General features: G+C 41.6%; 1 protein-coding gene across 1 annotated transcript in view; it reads right to left on the minus strand.

Moving 5' to 3' along the window:
- The window catches only part of IGF2R (insulin like growth factor 2 receptor), a 51302-nt gene extending 36350 nt beyond the window's left edge, over positions 1-14952 (minus strand). Inside the window, exons 1-5 of the mRNA XM_015858058.3 lie at positions 14755-14952; positions 7272-7405; positions 2274-2398; positions 569-667; positions 71-200 (exon numbers count right to left, since the gene is read on the minus strand). Of these exons, the coding sequence (XP_015713544.2) occupies positions 71-200; positions 569-667; positions 2274-2398; positions 7272-7405; positions 14755-14870 (604 nt within the window). The 5' untranslated portion in view covers positions 14871-14952. The remainder of the gene's footprint in view (positions 1-70; positions 201-568; positions 668-2273; positions 2399-7271; positions 7406-14754) is intronic.
- Between the last annotated feature and the right edge of the window lie 3343 nt (positions 14953-18295).

The raw sequence follows: 18295 nt of genomic DNA on the forward strand, positions 1-18295 counted from the left end.
CTCAGCTGGAGCACTACCATACTGCTAGGAAAAACAAGAACTGACAGGTAAAATAAGCAGATGTTCACACCTATGTCTCTGCAGACGTTTATAAACAAGGAATCATCATCAGAATCATCCACCAAATAGTGTCCCGGAACTCTGATGAGAGGACTCAAGTCATGTTTCTTCATATCTTCATCAAATACATAACAAGGCACCTAAAAGAAAAAAGTTGTGTGCAATTCGTGCTAATGAAGTAGAGAATTTACAAGCAGGCATTTATAGAACTACTTCAATAAATGGGAAAGGCTTTTATTTCTGGAAGTTGAACTACTTTTCAGACAGATGTAAAGCTAGATATGCTGGCTGAAACAAAGCATCCAAAGTTAATGTTCTGCTCCAGCTTTTACAGGACTTTACTATAAGCCACAGAGGTAATAAAGAAGGTCAAAGAGCTACTTAAAATCCTCAACTCCACCAACCTCCAACAGCTGTTTTATATGCCTATGAAGAAGTTTGGTCTAAAGATGGTAAAGTAAAATCACCAGATGTATGAAAAGTAACTTCTGTATAGTACATAGATTACCTCTTTCACAGGTTTAAACAAGTTTTTCTTGCAAGCAACGAAGGTTCTCCACTCAAAATAGTGTACACACTCTGTTGCAGTTACAAATTCAGGGGTACCCTATTTAAAGGAGAAAAAAGTTAATTACTTGAAAAAAAAAATTCAGTTTTATATATGTGCACACATGTATACACAGTCTGCATTAAAAACTAAGAATACGATATGTCGCAGACCAAAGTCACACTTCCTTGTTAACAGCAAGATCATTTGGTTGTGTTTACACCAGTTTTGTTGGTAAACACAACAAAACACAGACTGCCAAAATCCTTCTCACTCTGCATATGTAAGCTCTCAAATTAACACGTGCCAATCCAAACACGCAGTAATTGTACTGTATCTTGCAGAAGTACCCACTATGCCAAATGCTATTGGCAGGAGCACCAGTCACAACTACTAAAAATGAAAACACCAAAATAAGCGTGTATAAAGAAATGAACAGCAGGGCAATGTATAGTTTACCATTTCTTTATCTTTCTTCCCATGGAGAAGGCCATTTAGCAAATTTCTCAGCTATGCAGAAAGGATACAACTGATGTCCACTATTTATAAGCTCACGTTAAACACATCTGCACCTATTTTGAGTCAAGAGTTCTACCATGGTTCAGGGCTGGAGGCTCAACTGAATGACTGCTTTACAGAAAGACAATAACATTTCTTCTCCCTCCCTGCCACTGTTACTTCATCACTCCAGCTAGAAACACTTCAGCCTATTTACACAGATTGCCCCCACCATTTAACCTTGGAGACAGCTGTTCCAGATCTTGTGACAAAAACCTTGTGCTAGATCACATGGAGAGTAAGTGTCCAAACTATGCTAACTAGAAGTTTGCAGGCAGTTACAATGTGGTGTTACAGGTGGAGCTGATAAGAGTTTTTTGTTTTTAAGAATCACCTGCTAGAACAGCACAAGAAGCATTTAAACCTCTCTGCTGCACAGCACCGTTTCAACTGGCTACGTTTCCAAGAGAGGGAGTGCAATAGTGTTCACTGTGCCCCACAAGAGCAGCCTTAATAAGCATTAACCAGATACTCAAATACACACACTGATCATGATCTGTACAGAAAATCAAGCTGTGGTATCAGCTAAATGTTTGTTAGCAGCAACTCCAAAAGCACAAGATCAACTGCATACAAACACTTTCCAAGTATTGGTACTCACACTTACAGTGGATACCCATTAACAGATGAGCTCCCTGAAGCCCAGCTGATGTACAAGCACTAAGTTCAGATACGTGCAGATAAAAAACTAACACTATACTGACCCACACCAGAGGTCAGTCATGTTCTTCATTACTGACAATTTAGGTTCACAGCTTCAGCACAGCCAGCACTGAAACAACAACTCTTATTGTTACAGCATACAGTTGACTCATTCATCCACACTGCACTAAGTGCAACCCCTGTGAAAATACTGAAGACCAGAAGAGACCGGGGGGAATCAGAGCTGAGCTGCAGATCTGCAATTATTTTTTAACTTGACTGTATTTTGAAAGCTGCTTTGGATCACATCCTTAGTTTAGTACTAAGCTGTAACTGTTTCTTCCTTAAGCTTATGAAGCTCAGTAATCACTACACCCCCTAGAACAGCAAGTCTCCTGGCAAAGCAAGTTAAAAGGACAGGACATGCTACTTCCACTGAAGAAAAGAGTAAGTGACTTAGACTTACCAATGTTTTCCCACACAGGAAGTTGATGTTGCTTTGAACTTGGTGCTCACTGTCTTGCTGGGAACATTTATTTGTAGTGTTGAATATCACAAGAGTTTTAGAAATTTCTCGCGAAGTTAAGCTACCTGGGGTATGGGAAAAAAAAAAAAGCCAACAGAATTTATCACAGTACTACACCTTCACAGAAGCTCACAGAGATTGCAAGGTCAAGCACAAAGCAGCACAAGTCCATACCGGTCTACTTGAAGATGGTCTTCAACAGAGTACAACTGAAGACTTCCCTTGCAATTCTTGTGATCTTTAAAATATAGGTCCAAGTTAAGATCCTATTTGGTTTTTCTAATCACTTCTGCTTCCTCAGAGATTTGTAACCAAACATTGTTATGAGCTAGTTTCATGTACCACAGTTCACTCCTTCCCCCAATAAGCTTCTATCCAATTCTCAACCCTTATGCCTTTTATATAGATAGTTTCAGCACGATATCAGAGATAATCTTCTTAATGAAGAATTAAATGGTGCCTGGGTGCATACACTGTACTGGAATTACCTACTGCTGAACCCAGCATACCCCTGCTATATCAGTGCACACCCTCCTGTAGCTCTCATCTCCTTTAGTGCAGCTCACATGCTGCATGTAGGCTGGAGTTAGTGATACATCGCTGCATGTCCCTCTTTATCCAGTACCTCACAGGTGAGGAAAAAGAGAAGCGCAGTTCAAGCCATGTTAACAACCAGCTCAATCCACTGAAGTGACTCTGCTCAAATCTACTTTGATCAGCATTAAATACCAAGTCCTTTTAGATGCAGCATGCTAACTGCCTGTTTCTGCAGGTAGATTTGCTTGCTACATTTGGATTGAAATAGAGAACACGATAAAGTGTCAGTATTACCTAGCTTCCTCCTTTCTGTTTTTGTGCCTCCACTAAAGAAAGTCAAATCTGTCATCACTGCAGACAGCAGCTTTGTGTCTAGGTCACTTGCCACTCCATAGACCTTTGCCCAGCCTACTATCTCCCCATTTAGAGCAGGAAAAGGCAAAAACAGTCAGGGCAACGTTTCACTGTTACCAGCTGACAATGCTTTTCCTAACAACATATATTCTTTTGCTTCTTTCCATCAGGTTCCTCAACACCATCATCCAAATCACTCCTGCAGACTGGAAAAATATATATTTGTGATAGTTTCTGATAGCTATCAATTACTTTGAAACATAGCAGAGAGAAATCTATAGTCATCAAGCTGAAATGGTGGCAATCAGAATGAGAACTGGACAGCCAACCAATACAACAGTTCATCAGTAGTGCAGGGCCTGTCTATTGATGGTGTGTTACAGAAAGCCACATTAAGATGCTGACATCTAAGCAGCCACTCACAGCACCCATCATATAATCAGGGCAACAAGACAGGCATAATTCCGTACCATCCGCCTTCTGAAGGGAAGGTCAGAATGGACACTCGTCAGCCCAGAAGAAAGGTAACATAGAGTAAACCTGCACATAGCCATGGAGCACAGGATTAGTGTCAGGCTGAGAACTTGCTGCAGTTATACATATTACCACAGCTGCAGTTCAGAACCAATTCTTTGGCATCTCAAGGCTGTCAGAAGCTGCCTTTCCTATGTCTTAGCACTTATTACCAAAATATTGTCTTCAAGTTTTGAGGCTCCCAACATCGATGTTGATTCATGTTTTTAATTCACTAGGAGACTAGAGGGAAAGAAGCCAACATAACTTTATAGTCAAAAGGAGCACTGCTTGAGGACTGGACTTTGACTTCTGTACACATTAGTTTTCTCCCAATTCTGAGAATGTTACACTGTTCTCAATGTTTTGTTAGCTGACTCCAGTTTCCACACTTAAAGTTATATTCAAGGCAGGAAAATATATACAAAAACAAGCAAAACCAGTATATCTTGCTTATGTCAGGATAATACAATCACCTTCCTCCTCCATGAATGCTTAAATCTAGCTTAGGAACTTGCTAAGGTTTAAACACAACTCTCTTCAGCTGCACATTGCACATATCATCAGGGCTGGGAAGAACAGTCTCAAACCACCTCCTCACACGGTCAGCTTCCCATGAATGTCATTTCAAAACACCAGTTCTGGAGCAACCTTTACCTCTTCAATCAATCAAATTTCATCATGACTTTAGAAATGCAGTCCTTCCATTAAGCATCACTGAAGTCAGCTACTACTGCTTACCAAAAAATACAGTATCAGATATACTTTACAAAGTTGTACTAGATCAATAAAGGCCCACAACAACTTTTACTTATTTGTTCCTTAGCCTTTTCAGCTCCTTCAAAGGAGAAAGACAATCATGGAAGGCATCCAACCAACTGCCCATAAGAAAGGAACACCTAAGTGGAAATTATCATTCCACATCCAGTTCTATTACAGCTGGAAGAATGCATGTTTCACCACCCAGGGTAATATGTAATGTTTCTGTTTTTAATTGTAGCAGTCATCAAACTAAACAGAAATCAAGTCCTATATACAACACCAAGTCCAGATGGTACCATGTCATTTCCACCCTCTTTGACATTCAAGACCTATGCATTCTGCCTACACCTTGAAAGCTGCTAGTCAGTCTGTTAATAAAGCTGAAGGGCAAGTTCTAGGACAAGCCTTTGGTATTTCAGTACCAACACTGGTATGTCACACCACTGCCCAGGGAAGTGGTGGAGTCACCGACCATGGGAGTGTTCAAGAAACGCTTGGATGTGGCACTGAGGAATATGATTTAGCCAGGAAGTATTGGTAATGGTTGGACTAGATGATCTTCTAGGTCTTTTCCAACCTTGATAATTCTGTGATTCTGTGATTCTGTCACACTGACACAACACTGACCACAAGGCTTCCCTTGGGTAGTATCACTATAGTCACAGACCATAAAGCCCTAATCACTACCAAAGTTCTACATATTGGTCCCTATAGTTATGTGAGAGGTAACAGCTAATACTTAAAGTACATTTACTATTTGCAGTGAAAACACCATTCTGCAAGAAAGGAGAAATCCAATTGAGCTTTTACTAGAATTAAGTCTTCTACTTAAACTTTGTTAACTGGTACATTGCTCCTCATTCCCTGAAATCAAAGCTGCACTCAGCCTTAAACACAGAAGCAAGCTCATACCAGCTAGAATTCTTTAAGACAGGTATGTGGCTTAGTTGTCTGAACCAAAAACCTACACTGGAAATCCACACCCATCTAGACCTGGATTCCTCTTCTCTCATTAAGAGACTCTTACTGACAAGCAAGAATCTTGGTAATCTACCAGCATGACCTCAACTCAGTATGATGGTGCTTAAGTTCCAGTACAACCAAGGGCTGTATGTTGATGAATGGCAGATGCCAGTAGGAAGTTTCAAATCATGAAGAACAGAACTGTCAATGTGGACAGGGAAAACAAAGTAAAACTCAATTTCAATGTAAACTGTACTGCCTTGATTCCCTAGTTCATTGCAGAGTGGTTAAAAAAACCTCGAGCAGTGTTTATGGCTTAACCATTGAGAGTCATTTCTATTTGGTCTCTTCAGGACCAAGTTATTATGATCGCTGCTCAGTTCTTTTCCATCCAGCAGCAGTCAGGTGATAAGACACTCAGCTTTGCATACAGTGGAATATTTGCTACCATTCACAGTTATGACCCAGCTCTGTACTCCTCCTTTCAAAAAGGAAACATGAGTCACACCTACACATGCCCCTAGATCTCAAAGCACCTCCCCTGAAGATGACAATCGTTTTTAAGCTACACTCAGACAGACACATTTCAGTCCCATTAAACAGACCACGTTAAAACTGTAGCTCACATCCTGCTTCATTTTGTGAAGCATCTGCAACTGAATGCTCAGAGATAACATACACTTCAGAAGGAAACAAAGTTCTTACACATTTTATGAATGAAAAAAGAATAGTGTCAAATGGTCTAGTGAGATGTCATGCTGCTCAGAGTGGAAAATACTGTCACACATCTAAGTTCAGATGGCAGTTTTGTATTTAACCAGTCATTCCAGAAAATTCAGAGGCTTAGATATAATGCACTACAAAAAATAATAAAGCCATGAGTTCAGACATGCTTTTACTCATCACTCAGTGATTTGAAGTTGCAACTACTTTGAAAAGCACAGATTGTATCACTACAGCTAAGGGTAAGGAGTGGCTTACTAGATAACGTCTGCTTACACGTGAGAAACCTTTTTCTCACTATCTTCCAGCAATCCAAGCTTATACACTTTTACTGATGACTCAGAGCGTCTCTTAAGAGCTGTATGCCAATGGAAGGCAAGACTGGTCAACACAATCAAATTCACATATCAGATCTGCAGGAACAAAGAGGTGGTCTGAAAAGATAAAACTCTACAGAAAGCTACCACATTACAGTGTTGTAAGTAGCTATCAGCAAGCCTCTTTGTTGGTTTCCACAGCTGAAGTAACCTCTAAAGTGAAAAATAACTATGAAAATCAGTACACAAGTACTGTTCAAACCACGAGCTGCTTCTAATTGAGAACGCCACACACAGGCATGTGCCCAGGAATGTGCCAGTTTAACACTTAACTCAGCACCCAGCAGTCCAACACACACTTAGAATATCAAGGATATCTCAGGATTATGACAGCAGCCACTAGATTTGTCAAACATAACTGAAAAATAGAGGGCTGTATATCAATAACTTCCTCTGCATCTAACAACCTAAAGACATGCCAGAAAGTCAGCAGCACTCTAGACTGCATATGACATAGGTACCTAACTCTGTCAAAGGGCTAATATAACATCAGGCTATTTTGTACTTAAGCTTTTCCAGTGTCTAGTATCAAGCCTCAAACAAGGATATGCACACTGTATATCCTACCACAAGTAGACATACAACAGAATAAAGTTATGAACAGTTTGGAAAAATCCTTAATATATTAGTAAGAAGTTTGGAAAAATACAGTTATGAGGCCTTGCTCTAATACAACTCTGAACTATATATAAGGAAGGACACTACTTACCTACTGACGTGTAGTTTCTCTTATCAATATCATAGGCACAGACTGCACTTGTTGTTCCACACTCTTCAACACCAAAACAGAGGTTTATTTTATAAAGCACATGTTTGTCTGTATCAAGTGCTTCCCATGTGTAGCTGAAAAGAAAAAAGCCTGTCAGTTAGTATCCACATTTATTCTGCTGTCTTCTAGACACCAGCCCCTGCAACAACCAAGTTGTAAAGTTCAGTGTACCATTACATCAGGTTTCATATTTATGTTCTAGATCATTAAGTTTCAGAAACAGTTGTTACTGAACCAGCGCCAAGAGCTAAACCAATTTAGCCACTTGAGAAGCACATATTTCATCTTCCTTGCAACACCCAACCAATCGCTTTTTCCCCTCAGAACCCTGCAAAGGCTGCTCTGAATAGGTAGATTACAGGTGGTGGAGTTCTTTTCCTTGAAAGCCTGATAAACTTGTCAAACACCTTGGGCAGGCTGCATGCAATTGCCCTTCAGCAATACCCAACAGTAGTGCAAGTCTAAGTCTCAGAGGACTAGAGCAGCAGTCCACATCCCACCCCCCATTAGATGCAGGTTGACCAACCTTCAAGTGAAAAATTAGACTTAGAAGTATTATTTGCATATTTCAGCCTGAATACTGTATGAATCTTAGGACTTCACTGAACCCTTATGCATTTTTCATGCAACTCGATATTCAAAGGACCAGTTCCTGTACGGTAACATCAGAAGCTGGAAAGCAAACAGAGCTATCTATGAGAGACTCAATGAAAGGGACTGTGCTAGTAGGCTACAACCACATCAGAAAAAAAAATTCAGCTGACCAAAACCTGATAGAGGAACATAAACCTCTGGTTAAACACAATGGGGAATACATCAGAGTAATAGAACATAAGAAATAAAATGTAGCATAGTAGCTCCAAGGACATGTTTAAGGACTAAGGACACATTTCCTTCCTCACAGTCACTGAGCCCACAATGCTGAAATGATTAATTATACAACATGGCAACACCTAAGTTAGGACTAAGCCTGAGTCTGGAGGACTAAGGCTGGTCTGGAGTCAGCAGCTCCTCAGACAGGCTGGTTTACTGGCACAGTGCACCATCCAAGCTCCATCAAGAAGGCTCAGCTCAGTAAATATTCACTATCATCAGCTTGGCTCAGCTACATCTCCTCTAGTTCTGGCAGGAGCATGCACCCTGGGGATTACACCGATTTTTGTAGTGTAAGAGTTTCCCTAGCTTTTCTATCTGAAATGGCAACTTCAGTAGGATTTAATGCAGATTCATCACATCGGGAATCAGAAGGCAACACAGCAGTTTATTAGGTACTCCTGATATTTACAGCTCATATGGGGTTTAATGAATCTGACATGCACTACAGGTTAGTAAAAAACCTAACAAGAAAGTAGCTTTCCTCTCAGCCATCAGCAGACTAGAAGTTGATCAGAAGCTTCACCCTTACAGTTCATCTACTCTGATCTCTAGCTCATAGGCGCTATATGCCTCGATGCTGTCATACTCTAGATCCTCCAGGAAGACAACCCACTCTTGCTTCACTCTGGAAGCCTAAATCCTGGCTAAGGATAAGACAGCAGCACCTCAGCAACTTTGTTCTAGACTTCTGAATCCCTTAAGAGCTCCCCTGAAATTCATCATACTGCATCTCTAATCAAAGTGCCGGCAGTAAAATACCACACTATTTTCCATTTAATTACTGACTATAGGGTTCTTGGCTTCCTCTTACTATAGCAGCCTTAATTTTAATCTGCTAATGGCTGGAATAAGTAGAGAACAAGAAGAAATGGTTTCAATTTGCAGAAAGAATTCTTGTTCCTTATTACAGAACTGTAAGGCTCAAAAAAAAAAATAGCATGTCAAGTTTTAAGTCATACCTGAAACACTAACAAAAATTACTTTTTATTAGCATGATTAGATGCAAGGACTACATATCTCAGTCCTAGACAAATACTTGCCATTATTCTTCCCTCACAAGCAGTAGAACTGACATATTACAATCGTACTGATTAGCTCTCTGAACCATTTTCTTGCACTTCTGAAGAGGTCAAAAACAATGCCTATGCAGGAATTAAGCAATAGTGCAGGGGAAAAAAAACAAGAAGAGATTGTTGTCCAAGAACATATGATCACCCCCTAAAGTTGGAAGAACTTGACTGGCTTCAGGGCTCTGAAGACTGAGATCAAAACTAAACCATATTTTTTCCTGGAAGGAAAAAAAAACCTCAATCAAAACACAATTTCCTCAAATACAACTCTGGAAAGTTAATATTCTGCTGAAAAACATCCCAAAGGCTCCAGTGCTCTTTTTTGACAGATTTTGAAAGACTACAGGAGTAACATAATGCTATGGTGATGAATTGTTGTTTGATTAAGAGTCGCTATTCAGCACTTTTCAATGATTGGGAACCTAAAACTTAGAAACTTATTTACAAACTGAACTAGAATCTGACTTCTCATACAACTGAATCATCATCTATTAGAGATTAGTTTCTTGCTATTCCAGCTCCACATTATGAAAGTGAAGAAATCGATACCTTTAAGTTGGTTTATCAGCACATCAGAAACAGAAGAGGAACAAGAAGAGAACAGAAACAAAACAGCCCCTGAAGTGAGCATCTCTGTTCCTTCACACCTCTACACAAAAAGTCTGAGGACTTTTTCTAAACAATGCAGGGAAGTAAATGTGGGATTTCTTGTTTCATCATGTTCCAAACCACACCCCCAATGGTACACACAGGCAAACACCTACAGTGGTTTCTGAGTACTATCACAGGGAAGCTCAAGAGCCTTTCCTTTAAAAGAAAGCAGGAGGGGCAGGGCTTATTCATTGGACTGACTGAATGCACTGGAGTATAACAGCAGGTTGGATACCATCTAATCAGCTGTTCTAAACTCAGATGCAAAATACACATTCACAGTCAATGTCTGAACAGTTTACTTCACAAGTAAAGCTCCTGACATTAAATCAGTGTCTGGAGATAGGTTCACACGCAGCCCTGCAGCATGTGCTCTGCTTTCCAATGAATACAAACTGATCTTTCCCACCTTCAGTAATGGAAACAATCTGTTCACAGCCACACCACCATCCCAACTGCAGCCCACCCACATGAAGGGCTCCCTCCAGCTGCTCAGCAAACACCTCCTGCCTGTGACTACATCGCAGTATCACCCTCCCCCCCTCCCCAACCAGTTCAGGCCAGTTATCCAGCTAGCAATGCAACTTACACTTAATGACATCACAGATTCACCCCAACTGAGCCGTTATAGCAACAGCTCTAATGAGACAGAAGTGGTTACAGGGATGAGGACACAAGCAATTGACTCACTGCCTGCCCTAGGCCACAGTCAGAGCCACAGGAGCAAGCACAACCTGAAGAGAAGTATGTCACTTCCCAAGTGTCAGCTGCAGACAGATGTGAACTTTGTTCTTAGCAGAAAGGAAGAGATGGAAAAGCCCTTTATACCGGTGTACCACTGACAGAACTGCACAGGTGGACACAGTGCAGGCAGACATGCATGCAGCACAGGCCTAGTACCAGCAGGAGCCACCACACAACCGATGTGATATGGAGGAGCTCTCTGTCCCATACATGCAAGAAAGAAACCTGCTCACATACAACATCGCTGAAATGACCATTTCTGGCACAGTTCATAACTACATGCTCTGAAGAAAACTGCAAACTAACCATCTCTGATGAAGTCATAACAGGATGCCTTGTTTACAGATAACATCTGCCACAGATTGTCTCACCATTAGAGGCCTGAAATACATCTCTACTTTCACCTTCTGGGACAAATTCTCCTATTGTTTTCCCTCCCCATCTCCATTGGAGATTTCTGGCCTCCACTTACAACACAAGCCAGACCCAAGAACTGCTCTGCCTCAGAGTTAACTCAGTGACAATAACAGGCATGCACAGCAAGCAGAGGGAGCCAGGCTAGCTCCTTGACTTGGCACAAGGCAGCTGCAGCAGGCAGCTCCCACTGAGGCAGCTCTAGGCCTGGCTGAAAGCAGCTGTGTAAACAGCAGCAGCAAGTGCTCAGACTAGGCCTGCCTGTGGGTCATCTTTGGTCCTTTGTAGAGTGTCATGGGTTGGACCTGATGATCCTGATCATCCTGATCCTGGTCCCTTCCAACTTGTGATATTCTACAATTCAAGCTGCCAAAGCAATAACGAAGCAGTGAAAATAAAAACCCTTTCCAGCAAATTGTAAAGCCAAAAAAAGCCTTCACTGTTTGACAAAAGAAAGAAGCAAAAGTAGCATGAAAAAGGGGAAACATACAAGCTTCAGAGTCTGGTGTCCCTTGTGAATGAGTAGCTCTGGCACTGCACGTTGACAGATTTCAACAAGGCGAGCAGCTGCCAAAGCACATGAACCAAGTTAAAGCCACAAGCTGCTTCCAGATGCGAGTACTGGTAAACCACCTCAAATGAAACAAAGCACCTGACAGACCAGTGCTGCCTTTCTCACAACCACACTGCACTTCCTGCTTCTTCAGTTCCTACTGGAAGGCGAATACCACTTCCTCAGCAGCTATAAAGCAGTTACAAGAAAGCAGACATTGCCCTTCAGGGATACCCTACCATACCAACTGGTTTTCTTGAGAAGGTATGACTAGACCTCTCAGCTCAGAGAGGAGGTAACTTAAAACCACTGAACTGTACCTCATTAAGCACTCATACCTGTCCAACAACCCCTCTGCTGGAGCACACTGCAGGGACTGAGACCTTGGTGAGCCTTCGGCAAGCAGGCTCAACCAGCACAAGCAGACAAGCCTGGGAACAGTCTCCAGGATGACCATCCCTAATCTTACACCAGCAACTTAGATCCACTACTTCCCATGGAAATCATATTTAGGTGTGGCTAGCATTTTAGCATAAACATGCATGGCACAAACTTGTTCCTCTACCAAAGGCATTTCTCTCTAGAGAAAGCAAGAGCTCGAATGGCACAATGTGCAAAGCCATCACTATACTTCGAGAGTTGAAAAAACACTAATCTATCACTACTCATGCTTAGCTCTGCTCAAGTTTATTCATCACTTTTTCCAGACACCACGCACAGTACGTGTCTCTAGGCAAGGTTTTACGCATCACGTATAACAGTCTTACAGCTACACCACAAGCTATCCAGCTTTCTCAATCCTTGCACACACTCTGACATTTCATCTTTTATGACTCAGTCTAATTCTCATCCACTACACTGTGTTATAGAATGCATAAAAAGAGATAGCAATTTGAAGCTCAAATATACAAGAGTCACTGAAGCACATGTGCTGAGAAATCATATTTAAGCCACTATAGTGGCAGCTTCCCAGGCATTATGAAGCAATCATGTACATACACAATTAGGTCTGGTAATGAGTTGCTTATGACATCTCCTACTTACATGTGTCAAAGCACTTGAGGGAGCCAAGCAAGTTCAGTTACAGGTCACCTCTGCCCAGCACATGCTTCTGCACCGAAGCTACACCAAACACTAAACCCAAGGCTTCCAGTGGTGCACAAAAGCACACATGTGGTTTCATGACAAATACTGAAAGGAGCTTACATACAGTTCTGTTCATGTCAATGGCTGTTCATGCCAATGGCCAACTGCATTATCTACAAATTCAACATCAGGCTTTCAACCTGAAAGTTAGCAGTTCTGCCTAATAGCAGACCTGTGACTTACGGCTATCCTGAGTATATACACTTAGGAATTTAACTGATAAGACCTATGCACTGACTCTTATCCAAACATTACCTGTCACCAAATAATCTATACTACGATAGACTCAGCACAGCAGAGGAGCTTGCTTACTTCTCCTACTATACCAGCACATTCAAAACATACCCTGTATTTGCTTTTTTCTTTTAAAGAGCATAAGAAGACTGTCAAGCTTCATCTTGTTGATATCAAAGTACACTAATTATTAAAGAACAGCTGACTAGTAACTTCCTACATCCAACCAAACTCTTAGTATCCTTTCCCAGATTTTGACATTGCAGCAATCTTAGATGCACCTCAGCACAGAAGATAAACCCTAACTCTAATTATAAGCCACACAACAGCACAGTCAGTTTTAGGAGAGCACAAGCTGTGACATTCAACAGAGTTTCAGAAAAGAAAAGCTATTTCCTATTTGTACTCCCTTGCCTTTTCTCTAGGCTGGTCCACACATACCCACAGTAAGGCTACAAGAAACAAGCAATGTAAGCTACCCAAGGCAGTCTCACACTACAATTCCAACAGACAGATTTGCCATCTTTCTTTCCCACTACTAGATCCCAGATAAGGCGCCTCTCTGCTACTACTTAAAAGCTTAACAACCTCTATTCTCAACTCCAACACTTTCCTTCCTCACCCAGCTTTTGACATTCAGGCACTAGAGAGCCTATTGCAGCTTCACCAACCCAAAAGTCACATAAAACCCAGGACACAAGACAACAGTTCTTAGTAAAACTGTCCAATATATTGCCTAAGGCAGCTTAAGGACAGATCAGACTGGCCCAAGAGCTGTCCTGCGGATGGATCCATGTCAGATCTTACAGCTTACATATAAGACCTCAGAGAGCAACATAAGTGTTCGAGCCACTTAGCCACATCATGCCCCATGGAGTAAAAGTTTTCCTTTAGAAGAGATCTCCACAGCATCTTCAAGAGTGTGCAGAGGCAAGTGTGCCCCTAAATGACATCCATAGAAGCTCCTCCAGTGACATACATGCAACAAAACCAAGGCAGACACTGATATGAATTAATGCTACTCTCGATATAGGAGCTGCTTGAGAATCAAATAACTTAGGGCATTTAAATAAGAAAAAAGAAAAAAAAAACACACTAAAGCCAGAGGAACTGAATACCCCTTGAGAGACACGGCAGCTTCTCCCTTCTGTCCCAGTTTCACAAGCAGGGTAGTTACCCCGCAGAAGCGTTATATGCTGATGAGCTGCCTCCCAAGAAAAGCTACGTTTTCCCCTCCTCCCTTTCATCAGTTGTTTTAATCGCTGTGCCCACAGATTCTGCCGTTTGCTCACATGACCCAGACCACACCTTCGTGCTGTGCTCAGAGGCTACAACGCTTCTTACCCGGTACCACTGGCAAAGATAAAATACTCCGGTAAGCAGCACAGCGTAGCCGAGCGAATTACTGAAGAAACGACTAACAAAGGCATATTTCCCAAACCAGATTCCTAGCTGAACGCATTACGGGAACAGGCCAAAACACGAAGAACAGTCATTCCCATGCAACAACTCTCAATTATTCAAGTCTTTCGCAACTAAATCAATTGCTGCTACGCGGCGGTACCCCCGCCTGGGAGGTGACGCTTCCCAATGGGGACCCGCACACCGCAGCCCGGCCCCGGCTGCAGCCCAGACCCGCGGGGCGGCTCACGGTGTGTCCCAACCCGGCACCGACCGGGCCAAACGCACCGAGCACCGCGGATTCGAGCCCCTCCCAACCCCGCGCCCCGTCTACCTGCACAGTTCCTTAAAGAAGGGCTCGTCCTGGTTGGCGAGGGCCGCCCCGCCGTCCCCTATGGGCAGGCACAGGAGGATGAGGAGAAGAGGGGCGAAGGAGGCGGCAGGGGACATCGCGGCAGGGCCAGAGCCGGGCCGGGCCGCAGCGGCTGCCCCGGGACGTCAAGGAGCGCCGGCAGCCAGCGGAGCGTCATGTGACCACGGCCCGCCCATTGCCTGGTCATGTGAGCGCCGTCATGTGCGGCGGGCGGGGTGTCCTCTCTTTACCACACCTACCACAGGGCGCCGAGCAGTATGTCATGGCTGCTCATCCAGGTGCCTCTGTAACACTGCCACGGGTGGCCGCTCCAACACCTCCATGGGCAGACATTGCAGCGCCTGACCACTCTGAGAGAAAAACAGCTCCTTCTTATGTCCAGTCTAAGCCTTCACCATCTAAACATTCATCATCCGAACTAGGAAAACCAGCAGGATAGCATTATTGCTCTGATTTGCAGTACTAATGCAATATACATTTTTCTGATATTTTTCTGGAGATATTCAAGACCCGCCTGGACGCCTACCTGTGTGACATGGTGTAGGGAGCCTGCTTTGGCAGGGGATTTGGGCTCGATGATCTCTAGAGGTCCCTTCCAACCCCTACAATTCTGTGATTCTGTGATACATTCACCAGCCTAGCAATGAATCAAAGTTGCAGCGCAACAAGGAGCTGCATAAATACTGAAATATAAGATGTGAATAAGGATATATTTAAAATAAATTTTAAAAGTAAAAGATGGTGCAGAGGTGAGGAATTTGGCATGCAGATTCTAAGCTTGCAAACTTAAACGTTTATAACCTGGGGAGCGCGGTGGTTCTCTCCTGGTCCATGGGATTTCTCTCATGCTTAAAGTTAAATGCATACATAAAGATTTGCAGAACCTGTGTCAGTCTTTTATATATCCCAAAGTATGTTCTGCAAATACAGAAAGGCAGGAATGCTTCATTTAGAGTATCTTTTATAAATAATTTCAATATTTACCACCCATCTTAACTGATATCAATCTCTTAGTTAATCCAATACTGTGAGACAGCGTTAAAATACTCTGGAATACAATCTCATAATCTTACCTTTTCCTTTGGAGGTGCTCAGTGTGATGGCTGATAGTTACACTGCACTGTATCCCAAGGATCTGCTGAAGCTTCCTGGTTGTGCACAGCTTTCAGTAGGCAGGGTACGAGATGAATAAACAGGTCCTCCAGGATTCTCTCTTGCATCTTGCCTGGTGTCAAATATTGGAGGCATTTCATGTTCTTTTTGACTCTTGCTTCACGTGTCCAGCATCGCATGTGAGGTAGAGGCTGTCTTAGAGGAAGCTTGTCTCTGCTCTTGCTGTCTTGGTTCCTTTTAACACTTGTATCTGATCTCTGTCTTCTCAGTATATAGAAACAAAAACTGTTTGGGAATCCAAAGTTGTGTTTATATTTGATTTTGGGGAGTTCTTTCTCCAGTGAGATTTGGGCAGTTTATTTCCAGCTGTCTGTATAATAAAATAATTACTTTTATACTAAGTGAAAAGTCTTCATAAGGCCCTTCTGTGAAGCTATGTTGTTCTTCAGAAAGCATAGCTGCACCTGCGTTGTTCTCTATTCATTCCTTTTTTCTTGCTTTCTACATCTAAAGTCCTAATCTTATACCCACTGTCATTGTTTCTTGTCATTGTTTCTTATTTCTCCTTGCTCTTTTTTTGCTGCTCTCTCCATCTTTCACCATCTCTCTAATTCTTTCCACTCAATCTCCTTTCTTTTCTGTTCCACTCCTACTACTCTTAACTGTTTCTTTTTCTCTAGCACTTTCCTAATGCAAGTATTAGATGAGAGTTACCTCCCAAGTTCTTCTGACAAGTTTGCCTACTTTATAGCAATTTAAAGTACACCGTTTAGACAAAACAAGTGTTTAATGACCTTGTTTTGCAGACATAGGCTTAGGCTTCCCTATGTAGCTACGAAGATAATGGCATTTCCTAATCTATCTGATTTTGTTCATTGAAGCTGTGAAGGGATATCAGACATAAACATACTGACTACTTTTGAAATCTCTGTTTTGCTGGGCAAGTTCTTACACTGCGTACTCAGCATATGCTCTGAAAAGGGCTCTGTTTTGTGCTGTGTCTTAGAAGATAGCTCTCCTCAAGGACATTCTTGAGTATGCCTGTTCAAGTCCATGTAGCAGCTTCTCTATATTCATCCCTCTCTTTTCACTTCTTTCATCTAGCTTTCAGTGAATGTGGTTCTTGACTGTTGTTATTAACCATGTACTCTAAATATATCGCCAGCTTGTTTCATATATGATAATTTATCATGCTGTGTTCTGTTAAATGATTTTTCCCTTCACTTTTCAACTTCTGGATATGAGGTGTCGCTCCTCCCTGCATGTGGGGCCTCATCTCTAATACAGTTATCTCAGTGTAAGCTGCAGCTCCACACAGGAGGATGTGATAATGGGAAAAAAGTAACCTCTTACACCAACTACTACAGTACCTACAAATTACTTATGAACTGCCCAAAAACTGTTGTGGTTCATCTGCTATGAGTGATGTAAGCTAGTAGAAGACTTTGTCATGATAAAAAATTACAGGTATCTGTTGTGGAGCTAAAGTAAATAAATGAAACTTGTTATATCTGGAAGACATACTACCACTTAGTTTCATGCTTCTATCCTGAGACAGCAGCAAAGTTAATAAGCAACTTTTATTTTTCAGTAGTTATGCCACTTAATTTGTTAGGACTATATTGCAATAAGTTGTCACACGTTCCATCTTAGTTGTCACAAAATAGCTGATAAATTTCTGTTTTGCTTCATTTTTTTCTCGCTCTACGTATTGTGACTTTTTTCACTTGTAATAGAAGGAGGCTAAAATAAAAATGCCATCTCCATCGTAACACCTAAGAATTTACAGACTTGATACGCAGCAGAAAAATAACCAAATTGATTTTCTTTTAGCATCAAAACACAACCTACATTTTGTTTCTTCATGTTTGTCCCGGGGGAAAGAAGCTATGCAAGACATTTCTTGCATAACGTGCTATTTGTAGAGGACTAAAATATGTTGTATAATTTGTTCAGTTGATTCTTCTATCACCCTGTCTTGCTAAGTTATATTTATACATTAGGTCTATATATACACTTCTGTTTTCATAGCCACATTCATAAATATGCCCATGCCGATGACAGATGTCTTGTAGATGAGCATTTTATTTGTGTTAAATTTTCAGTACTGTAAAATATCTGAAGGAGAAGAATAAGAGATAAGTTTACATCTGAACTCATCTAGAAGAAAAGTACCAATCCATTTTTTCAATCATCAGTAGCACATTTCCATGTATGTTTTATATGCACAAGTTGCTGAAGTAAACAGAGTAGAAAAAAGTAAATGCCAATAGCAATGTGTATATGAAGACACAGTTGAGCCATTATATGATTAATGTTGAATGACAACACTGTATAAATGATTCGATTAAAGATTCGCTTTAGGTTATAATAGTAGATTATACATGTA

Source organism: Coturnix japonica, chromosome 3 (genome assembly GCF_054131305.1).
Source record: "Coturnix japonica strain WE chromosome 3, WE-NBRP24, whole genome shotgun sequence".
Classification (NCBI taxonomy): Eukaryota; Metazoa; Chordata; class Aves; order Galliformes; family Phasianidae; genus Coturnix; species Coturnix japonica.